The sequence below is a fragment of the Pseudophryne corroboree genome, chromosome 7, assembly GCF_028390025.1.
Source record: "Pseudophryne corroboree isolate aPseCor3 chromosome 7, aPseCor3.hap2, whole genome shotgun sequence".
In the NCBI taxonomy this organism is placed as follows: Eukaryota; Metazoa; Chordata; class Amphibia; order Anura; family Myobatrachidae; genus Pseudophryne; species Pseudophryne corroboree.
This window is the reverse complement of record NC_086450.1, coordinates 505,636,011-505,648,013: the sequence shown is the minus strand read 5'-3', so window position 1 is coordinate 505,648,013 and position 12,003 is coordinate 505,636,011. Positions and strand designations below refer to the sequence as shown.

General features: G+C 44.8%; 1 protein-coding gene across 1 annotated transcript in view; it reads right to left on the bottom strand.

The window, feature by feature from the left end:
- LOC134944447 (uncharacterized) overlaps positions 1-12,003 on the bottom strand; it is a 193,583-nt gene that overhangs the window by 105,855 nt on the left and 75,725 nt on the right. The window contains exon 9 of the mRNA XM_063933022.1: positions 1,527-1,808. Within this exon, the coding sequence (XP_063789092.1) occupies positions 1,527-1,808 (282 nt within the window). The remainder of the gene's footprint in view (positions 1-1,526; positions 1,809-12,003) is intronic.

Here is a 12,003-nt window from a genome sequence, read left to right as displayed (position 1 = left end):
AAAAGTAATTAGAAGCTTTACTGTAGGGCATATTGTATCATGGCCATTGCGGAGTGTGGCATAATATGGTGCAGGGGGCATAATATGGTGCAAGGGGCATTACTGTGTGGAGCTTAATATGGTGCAATGTTTTTTTTCACTGTGGTGGCTAAGGTCTGTTGGTGTAGGGTCAAAAACTGGGGTGTAAGGCAGTCTTTTCTTCCGATGACACGCCCATTTTAGTGAGTCCACGCCCACTCGCCAGGAGCGCGTGCGCAGGTTTATTTATTTTTATATCTATGAGGTGGGTGGGGTGGGGGGGCATTTTTTATGTCAATGGGTGTAGGTGGGGGCACATTTTTAAATCTCACACTAGAGGCCAAATTGTCTAGAATCAGCCCTGATGAGATAGGTAAGTATTTTTTATTTATTTTTACTCGCTTTGCAGAGTTTTCTGCATTAAAACCATTTTTTTTTTATATTGTATACCGTGGGTATCAGGAGCGCACATATCCGCTGCAATCCAAACTGGGCTCAATGTATGCAAGGTTTACTACCTCACTAACCTCGCGCCCAATTGAATGGGTGTTGCACAGCTAGTAGTGAACAATGGGGCCTGATTCAGGAATGCACATAAACCAGATTTTTTTTAACAGTTGAGTGAATTATTTATTGGCCGACTGAGAATGTGCGGCCATGGTCTAGCGATGTCAGTCGCAGAGAGGATTTATTCACAGAGTGAGTGACAGGCAGGAAACGTTTGGAAAGGTAACGGGGAATGGCCGTTTTCAGGGGGCGTGTCTCTGCCTGCGCTACTTCCTGCAGCCACGCAGCGTAATCATAGGGCCACTCAGAAGTTTGATAATCAAATGATCTGTGACTGACGCAGCCGCTGGGACTTGCACAGCCGCCAAAGGGGGTCTGACTACATATCCAGGCAGCTGCAGCCTTTGAATATTTTCGCACAGTATCTGCGTGCACGCTTGTAGCTGCGGCTACAATGTCGCACATCTCCGGCCCAGTGTCCCAGTGATAAACCAGAAAATATTTGATGCCAAATTAAACATAACTGATAAGTAGACGTCACTGCTTCTTTTTTTTATATAAAGGTCCAGGAAAATATGTGCCTATAGGTTATCCTGCATAGAGAGCGTCAGTTCTAGGAAAATGCACAAATAAACCTTCATTTAAAGTAATATAAAGTATATGTTAATTTTCATGCAACAAATATAAAATCAGATTAGCACATCATGTCGCTAGTGTATTTTGTTTATGTACAATAGAATTTCTACCATGAGACGTCATAAAACTGGATATTTAATTGATAAGCAATATTACTTATATTGCACGAATGTTGTTTATTCATAAAATGCAATTCTCCATTGAAAATAAATGGCTCCATTCTGCGATATTGCTCTGTAGGTACCGGCATGTTCCTTTTAAATAAGGAGCACAGGATACGATGGACGCAGGGTACGTGGTATGGTAAATCCAGCTCTATATACCATGTCAATGTAAGTGCGGAAAGCCAGGAAATACTCATCTACCTTTCTCACGTACAATGATCTTCTCAATGGGATGTTTCAGAGTTTCGTGTTCCACCGTCACTTTATACGTTTTATCGTTCGGAGTTTCTTTTTTACTGATACACGTGTAGGTGTTGTCATTGTTATCATGTATATTATTTTCAACACCCTTTGGGTAGTTCTCATACAGGTGCTTATCCTTTTTAATGCGACTCCAAGTCACTGTAATATCTTTTGGTGAGAAATGTAAAATTTCTGCAATTAGAGTTTTGCCGACATACGTAACATTCACCGTCGGGATTCCTGAAAATAAAATATTAGCATTAGAGCTTTGTATTATATACTATGTAATGTCATTTACCATCAACATAAGGACAGAATATTGGACTAGAACACATATAACACAAGGTCGACACTGGAAAAGATTGTCAGGTTCAAATGGTCGACACACATATGGTCGAAACGTGTCGACACAGCTTTTTAAGGTTTTTTGTTTTTTTTTTGGCATTTTTACACCTGTTTCATACTTTACCATCCGCGTGGACTACGATTGGGAATAGTAACCTGCGCCGCGCGCAGCGATAGCGAAGCGAGGGACATTGCCTGCAACAACAAGGGGACACTAACTGGAATCCCCTGTGCTCTGACGGTGAAAACGACACGGAAAAAAATTGTGTTGACCTTTTTTTGTGTCTACCATTTCCTGCGTCAAACTTTTGAACATGTCAAACATTTCCTGTGTCGACCTTTTTGTCAATTTTGACCTAATACATGTCGACCTTTTGCCAGCATTGACTTAATGCATGTTGACTATATGGGGTCAATCTAATGACTGTAGACCTAGACATTGTGCATCTCTATAACACACGTTTATTTAAATATTCATTTAATCCGCTTTATAGGAAATTAGGAGGACTAATCATGTCACTTCTGGACCGATACAGCGGTGAATGTGCGTCTGTGGGCGGAGTGTATCCTGCGCATTTCTGCATTGCGCATGCTCCGGAAAGGAGTGCATGCAGGTAGGGGGGGGTGTAGAGTGTGCACATTTCCATCACATTAACACTTACAGCTGAGAAAGGGTAACATGATTGTAATCTGCCTTCTGTCATAGCCAGAGGTAAGTGGGGGCACAGTGGTGTCATGATGGTGTCACCCTTGTTGAAAAGACTCAGGGGCATATTCTTCATCTTGAAAAAATAGTGAAATGAGAATTCTTAGTTTTCAATTCTCATCCTTTCATTTCACAAGTTTCTCACTATTTATCATGCCTCACTTCACTATTCATCATGCCTCACTTCACTATTCATCATGCCTCACTTCACTATTCATCATGCCTCACTTCACTATTCATCATGCCTCACTTCACTATTCATCATGCCTCACTTCACTATTCATCATGCCTCACTTCACTATTCATCATGCCTCACTTCACTATTTATCATGCCTCACTTCACTATTCATCATGCCTCACTTCACTATTCATCATGCCTCACTTCACTATTCATCATGCCTCACTTCACTATTTATCATGCCTCACTTCACTATTTATCATGCCTCACTTCACTATTTATCATGCCTCACTTCACTATTCATCATGCCTCACTTCACTATTCATCATGCCTCACTTCCGAAAAACTGCTATTTTTGCAAAGCAGTTTTTCGGAAAAGTGATAATTTCCCCCCTGCAGCTGAGGTGTCTAGAAACATAGAATTTGACGACAGATAAGAACCACTTGGCCCATCTAGTCTGCCCCTTTTTTGTCCTTTAGGCAGTCTCAACCCTTTTTGAACCTTATTTCTTTGTAAGGATATTCATATGCCTATCCCAAGCATGTCTAAATTGCTCTACAGTCTTAGCCTCTACCACCTCTGATTGGAGACTATTCCACTTATCCACTACCCTTTCTGTGAAGTAATTTTTCCTTAAATTTCCCCTGAACCTCCCCCTCCCAGTCTCAGTGCATGTCCTCGAGTTCTAATACTTTTCTTCCTTTGAAGAATGTTTCCCTCCTGAACTTCAAGACCCTTGATATATTTGAAAGTTTCTATCATGTCCCCCCTTTCCCTTCTCTGCTCCAAACTGTACATGTTAAGATCTTTTAGCCTTTCCGGGTAAGTTTTGTGATGTAGGCCATGCACCATTTTAGTTGCCCTTCTTTGTACACTCTCTAATGTATTTATATCCTTCTGGAGATATGGGGGTATATTTACTAAGCTCCCGATTTTGACCGAGATGCCGTTTTTTCATCAAAGTGTCATCTCGGTCAATCTCGGTCATTTACTAAACACTAATCACGGCAGTGATGAGGGCATTCGTAATTTTTTTCTAGTTCAGGTAAAAAATTACGAATGAATACACCATCGGTCAAATTACGCCTGTTTAAGTATGAATCTCGGTCATTTACTAAGAAGTGCAAAGCAAAAAAACCCAAAACACTGCCGTGAAAAATTACAATTCGTAAAAAAGTCCTAAAAAAAAACAGACCTGCTTTTTTTATTCGTGATTTGAGATGCATGCAGGGATCCATGAGATCCGTGCATGTATATCAGTGGGAAGGGGTTGGAAAGTGTTTTTTTTTTCCAAAAAAAATTGCGTGGGGTCCCCCCTCCTAAGCATAACCAGCCTCGGGCTCTTTGAGCCGATCCTGGTTGCAGAAATATGGGAAAAAAATGACAGGGGTTCCCCCATATTTAAGCAACCAGCATCGGGCTCTGCGCCTGGTCCTGGTCCCAAAAATACGGGGGACAAAAAGAGTAGGGGTCCCCCGTATTTTTAAAACCAGCACCGGGCTCCACTAGCTGGACAGATAATGCCACAGCCGGGGGTCACTTTTATATAGCGCCCTGCGGCCGTGGCATCAAAAATCCAACTAGTCACCCCTGGCCGGGGTACCCTGGGGGAGTGGGGACCCCTTCAATCAAGGGGTCCCCCCCCCCAGCCACCCAAGGGCCAGGGGTGAAGCCCGAGGCTGTCCCCCCCCATCCAATGGGCTGCGGATGGGAGGGCTGATAGCCTTTGTTGTAAAATAAAAGATATTGTTTTTAGTAGCAGTACTACAAGTCCCAGCAAGCCTCCCCCGCATGCTTGTACTTGGAGAACCACAAGTACCAGCATGCGGCGGAAAAACGGGCCCGCTGGTACCTGTAGTACTACCACTAAAAAAATACCCAAAAAAACACAAGACACACACACCGTGAAAGTATAATTTTATTACATACATACACACATACATACATACTTACCTTATGTTCCCACGCAGGTCGGTCCTCTTCTCCAGTAGAATCCAAGGGGTACCTGTTGAAGAAATTCTACTCACCAGATCCAGTGGTCCAGGCTCCTCGGCAAATCCAGGGATAATCCACGTACTTGAATAAAACAAAAAAACGGTTGCCCGACCACGAACTGAAAGGTGACCCATGTTTGCACATGGGTCACCTTTCCACGAATGCCAGAAACCCACTTTGCCTTCTGGCTAAGTGGGTTTCTTCAGCCAATCAGGGAGTGCCACGTTGTAGCACTCTCCTGATCAGCTGTGTGCTGCTGTCCTCACTGACAGGCGGCACACGGCAGTGTTACAATGTAGCGCCTATGCGCTACATTGTAACCAATGATGGGAACTTTCTGCCCTGCGGTTGACCTAAAGTGACGTCACCGCTGAGCAGAAAGTTCCCATCATTGGTTACAATGTAGCGCATAGGCGCTACATTGTAACACTGCCGCGTGCTGCCTGTCAGTGAGGACAGCAGCACACAGCTGATCAGGAGAGTGCTACAACGTGGCACTCCCTGATTGGCTGAAGAAACCCACTTAGCCAGAAGGCAAAGTGGGTTTCTGGCATTCGTGGAAAGGTGACCCATGTGCAAACATGGGTCACCTTTCAGTTCGTGGTCGGGCAACCGTTTTTTTGTTTTATTCAAGTACGTGGATTATACCTGGATTTGCGGAGGAGCCTGGACCACTGGATCTGGTGAGTAGAATTTCTTCAACAGGTACCCCTTGGATTCTACTGGAGAAGAGGACCGACCTGCGTGGGAACATAAGGTAAGTATGTATGTATGTGTGTATGTATGTAATAAAATTATACTTTCACGGTGTGTGTGTCTTGTGTTTTTTTGGGTATTTTTTTAGTGGTAGTACTACAGGTACCAGCGGGCCCGTTTTTCTGCCGCATGCTGGTACTTGTGGTTCTCCAAGTACAAGCATGCGGGGGAGGCTTGCTGGGACTTGTAGTACTGCTACTAAAAACAATATCTTTTATTTTACAACAAAGGCTATCAGCCCTCCCATCCGCAGCCCATTGGATGGGGGGGGACAGCCTCGGGCTTCACCCCTGGCCCTTGGGTGGCTGGGGGGGGGGGGACCCCTTGATTGAAGGGGTCCCCACTCCCCCAGGGTACCCCGGCCAGGGGTGACTAGTTGGATTTTTGATGCCACGGCCGCAGGGCGCTATATAAAAGTGACCCCCGGCTGTGGCATTATCTGTCCAGCTAGTGGAGCCCGGTGCTGGTTTTAAAAATACGGGGGACCCCTACTCTTTTTGTCCCCCGTATTTTTGGGACCAGGACCAGGCGCAGAGCCCGATGCTGGTTGCTTAAATATGGGGGAACCCCTGTCATTTTTTTTCCCATATTTCTGCAACCAGGATCGGCTCAAAGAGCCCGAGGCTGGTTATGCTTAGGAGGGGGGACCCCACGCAATTTTTTTTAGGATTTTACTTTGTTTAATTTAAAAAAAAAAAAAAAAATACGAACCCCAGCACGGATCACACAGATCCGGCCGAGATTGATTGTAAAAAAAACCGGCAGTGTTTTGCTAATCACTGCCGTCAAATTAGGTAAAAAAACACGAATGACATCGACATCGGAAGCAAAGAAAAATACGAATACGACAGCTTAGTAAATTAGTCGTAATCAATTCAAAAAGTTGCAGTTTTACACTGCCGATGTCATTCGTGATTGAACTTTGACCTATTTTCGGAAATTACGAATCTTAGTAAATATACCCCACGGGCTCCAGAACTGGACACAGTATTCCAGATGGGGCCGCACCAATGACCTATACAGTGGCATTATCACTTCTTTTTTCCTGCTACTGATTCCTCTCCCTATGCAACCAAGCATCTAACTTGCCTTTCTCATTGCTTTGTTGCAGTGCTTTCCTGCCTATAAGGATTTCCTCACACTGCGCATGCACATTTCATTTTTTTTTATCCCCCTGCTGGTCTGCCCTCCCGGCACTCCGCTGTAGCTGTGGGACTCCCACACACCTTCCCTCCTACCCCCGCCGGTGACCCGCTGCCCCTAGCTGCACCCCCCTCTGCCAGCATGAGCTGCCCAGCTGCAGAACGGAGCACTGCAGCCGCAGTCACCCCGACTTCCCGGCCACCACTGATTACCGGCTGCAGGAGGGAGCTTGTGAAGAGATTCGGAGGCTGTTCAACATCTGGGATCCGGTCTCTATGTCGACAGTAACTAGGTTGACAATGTCTAGGTCAACCACCATTGGTCGACAGTAACTAGGTCGACAGGGTCTCTAGGTTGACATGCTCTAGGTCGACAGGTCAAAAGGTCGACATGAGTTTTTCACAATTTTTTTCTTTTTTTGAACCTTTTCATACTTAACGATCCACGTGGACTACGATTGGGAATAGTAACCTGTGCCGAGCGCTGTGGTATCGGAGCGAGGCACCTTGCCCAAAGCATGGCGAGCGAAGCGAATCATGCGAGGGGACGCTGTGCACTAATTGGGGTTCCCCGTCACTGTACGGAGAAAACGACGCTAAAACACCATAAAAAACGCATGTCGACCTTTTGACCTGTCAACCTAGACCCTGTCGACCTAAAGACCCTGTCGACCTCGAATCCCTGTCGACCTAGTTACTGTCGACCAATAGTGGTCGACCTAGACATTGTCGACCTAGTTACTGTCGACTTTCAATACCACACCCCGCCATCTCAGGATGTTAAACAGTTTCACTTTCAAACTCTGAAAATAAAGCATTTTCGGAGTTTGATGAATGTCCCAATTTCTACATCTCCACACTATAGTATGGGTAGTATAGACATTGTGATAAATTAAGAATAATGCATATGCCCCTCAGTTTGTACAAAGGGCCTAATTCAGATCTATCGCAACAGCAAATTTGTTAGCTAATGGACAAAACCATGTGCACTGCAGGGGGGGCAGATATAACATGTGCAGAGATAGTTAGATTTGGGTGGGTTATTTTGTTTCTGTGCAGGGTAAATACTGGCTGCTTTATTTTTACACTGCAATTTAGATTTCAGTTTGAACTCACCCCACCCAAATCCAACTCTCTCCGCACATGTTATATCTGCCCCCCCCCCCCTCCCCCCAACCGCAGTGCACATGGTTTTGCCCACTAACATACAAATTTGCTGCTGCGATCAGATCTGATTTAGGCCCAAAGTCTCTTTGAGGTGTAACGCTTCCTTGGCTGTTTCTGCTAGTGCTACTTGCTGCACTTGCCAATAAAATAGATAACCCATACAGGAATGACGGTCATCCCTATCAGGTCCCCAATCGGCATCACAGAAATTCTTTCAGTGTAGAATTTCCCGATTTGGTGCATTCTAGTTTCAAGGAAGATGAACCTTTCAGGTATCTGAAGATTCTCTTAACTGCAATCCAATGTTACTTCCCAGGATTAATGCACAATTGTCCTACTTGGCTTACTGCATGTGTGATGTCAGGGCAAGTTCCATCACTTGCGTACATTAAATGCCCAATAGAATTCTGATTAGGAGCTTTTCTCATTTTGCTCGCTGGTCATAGCAAATGATCTGCGATTGTGAATAATCTCGGGTCAGAGGATGCTGGACTCATCTGTAATTGGTAGAACAGCAAATTGTACAAGGCAAATATGGCAATGACTATACGTAATGTGCTGTACCTTGCCAACACAGAGTAGATTTCAGCATAGTCAACTCCAGCTCTCTGCATGTATAACCCTTTGTGACAAGCTGTACAGTATAACAGTGATGGTCCCATCTGCTTTCATCTTTCTGCAGAAAACCCATTTGCTCTTCGCTGTTTTGCGGTGACTTGGCCTGTTAACTAGTCCATGTATCATTATCATTGAGTGATGTCATCTCCTTGTCTATTGCTGATATCCATTCCCTCCAGTCTGCCCTTGACTTTTCTTCCTGTATGTTTTGGGATTCACAGAATGTGATATTTGCAAACTCCTCATACAGGTTGAGTCTCCGATATCCAAAATGCTTGAGCCCAGGAGTATTTCAGATATTGTATTCTTCCATACATTGGCATATTTGCATACCATAATGAGATCTCATGGGGATGGAACCCAAGACTTTACACAATACGGTTTTATGTTTCATATACACGTTATACACACAGCCTGAAGGTCATTTTACAGAAAACATAAAACAAATTGTGCAATAAACAAAGTTTGTGTACACTTGGCCATCAGAAAATAAAGGTGTCATTATCTCAGACGCTTTCAAAAAATTGCATATTTCGGAATATTACAATTCTTGGAATTTTGGATAACTTGTGGTATCTCTTAGGTGGTCTTCCACTATTTGATCTTGCAGAAGTTTTGTCCTGTGGTGGTTTCTAATCTCAGACATGACTCCATCTGCTGGCATGTCCAATATCACATACTTGCTTTGCAATTTGTTTTCCAGCTTTATTTTATGAGGTGCTGTTTCTTGAAATCTAACTGTTGACCTTATAAGCTATTTCTTTTTAGAGTCCCAGAGCCTGTAACCTTTACTCTCTTGGCAGCATCCATGCACCATAATCTACATTTCACAGATTTCGGATCCATCTTATGTTCCTTCTGAATATGTATATATGCAATGCACCCAAATACTATGAGATGATGGTTGGTTTTCTTCCCAACCATGGTACTTTAGTCATACCGCTGTAGATATTGATGTTCAGTGCCATGTTTCTTTAGAAAGGACATTTTTTTTGGTATTTTCCTTCATTGCCAGACCTCAAAACTTTCAATTTGCAACCAGTATGAGTTTCTACTGATCTCTTGTAGTCTGCAATTTACTCATTACTTCATTTTTGGCGCTAATGAAATAAGACTCTAGTGAAGTCATTGATGAATGTTATGAAGTATCTGTATCCACGTATTGATGTCACTTCCATCTGACCACACACATCTGTATGCACCAATTTCAAGAGTCAAGGTTGCTGAATTTGGAGAGGGACAATTAGTTTGTTTGCTAATTAAACAGGTATCACACATTGGTCTTTCTGTGTTACTCTTGGATATTCCTGTCATCATCCCATCAAGAAGTTTCTGGAAGCTGTTATACCGAAGATGACCTAGCCATCTGTGCCAAAGTTCCATAGATTAAGAGTCAGAAGACATCATCGCATAACAGTCCTCTGTGCCTAGGACATAAAGTTGTCGGCACCGTGTTCCTGTTACTACTGTATTGCAGTCCCTCTTTTTGTTCTCACCATACACTTTCCTTCTATGAACTGAACTCTGCTCTAGAATTCTTATGGCAATAAGGTTTGTCCCCATACATATAACACATCTAGTATTTCTGTGACTTTGATATCATCTCCTATTCTCAGATGGGCTGTGATTGTCCCATCTTTTGTGATTGTAATTACCTTGTCTCCTATTCCTTAATTGCAACTGAAATTCCTTCTGATTCCTGAGTCAATATACCAGCAATCTCCCCAGTTAGAGAGGTGGAACGAAAAGTCAGAAGTAATGCCAGGAGATATCTGCTCTCATCCGCGACACGTTGGTGTTGCATGAGAACACACACTGCTACACCAGCAGTACTGCAGAAGCCATTCTCTGCTACACCAGCAGTACTGCAGAAGCCATTCTCAGCAGACTTACTAGTAAGAATTGATTTAGCAATTGCTGGATGCCACTACTGAAACTGACTCTGCATATTTCATGTGAGTCTGACCACACATCCATTGATGCACACACTTTTTGGCACCATACTTCTCTGGTAGAGAACTTTAAAAGCGAGAGTGAAATATATTATATAGTGCTATCTATACACAGTAAGGATGTTCCTGAAGGAATAAACTTCCCATGTGTCCGCCATACAACTAATTGGGAGTATAACTGTCTACTACTGTTAGCATTTTTTAATCCTCACCCCTAGTTTTCCCTCGGTGAGAGAATGACTGAATGTATGATATCACACTCAGATTGGTGCAATCACAGTGTGCTGCTTGACTGCCAAACAGCATGCAACAACAGTGTGGCTTTTACTACTAGTTCCAAAAGCAGAAGGAGAGAGAATTGACTGCATAGGAGAGGAAAGAGTTAAACATCTGGTGAGGGGTGGACCTAGCTGTGAGGAAAGTACAGCCTTTTTTGAAGGGGAGGGTTTGATATATATAGGGAAGGTGAGGCCATTTTAGCTCTCTCTTGTGGTGATTTGCCTTGTGTGAGTATTGCTGAGTGAGAGCTGAATAACACCAGTGCTGCTGTATCAGCATGTAGGTAGGAGTTTCACAACACCCAGCAGAAGATTCTGCACAAGCAGTATGCACAGAAGTAAGTAGTACCAGAAGCAGCAGCAAGTGTTTGGACATCTGAACTAATAGGACAGTGATTATATCACAGAAAGGTGAGCAGCATGACACACATGCTCACTCACAGACACACATAGACTTGGGCTAGGCAGTGCAGATACTATTTTATTTATTAGATCTGTATTGCTGGGCTGTGTTGTACTTTTACCTTTCATTTTACAGCATCAGTTTCAGGGAGTGAAAATCCAGTGAAGTGAGTGAGACAGTGAGAAGCCTAATGCAGCTGCTGGCTCTATTCTGTCTGTGTCTGTGTCTGACTCCTCCTTCCTGATCAACTAATCTTTGCCAAAGCTGTGAACTGAATAAACTATTTCACTTTGAAGATTAGTTGATTTTGAACTAATCTTTCATGAACTACCCATCACTAGCCAGTTTCTACGTCTCCCCTGCTGCCTCCCTTACAGCCGGCGGGGAACGGCGGCGGGGGGAGGGGGGGCGTCCCAGGATAGGGCGCGGCAGCATTGAGCCCCACAGAGGTGCCTTCCCTGCAGACAGAGAGAGCTCCAGCCTGCGGGGGGAGGGCACGCGCAGGGGGGCCGGTGGCAGGCACAGCAGCGATAGTGAGGGCCAGCAGGCACAGGATAGGATAGATGATTGGCGGGGGGCCACGCCAATTGTGGTCAAGGGGGCCAGCGGATCACCAGCAGGCCAGGCGGGGCATTGGCCGTTGGGTCCCTTATCGGCGCCTGCCGGCCGACGTGCCAGGAGAGGTGCGCCGGCATCTGCGTGGGGCTCCCGCTGGTGCCGGCCGCGACTTTTGGGGAAGTCAGGAGACTTCCAGAGAGTTGGCGTCGGCTCTGTCGACGGTGGTGGTGGCATTGGGCCCATTGGCTGCAGCCGCATCCACGGGCGCGCACGCAGAAGCGAGGGCGTCCGGTACGCAGCCGGGGTCAGCGGCTCAGCGAATAGCGTGCGCTTTCC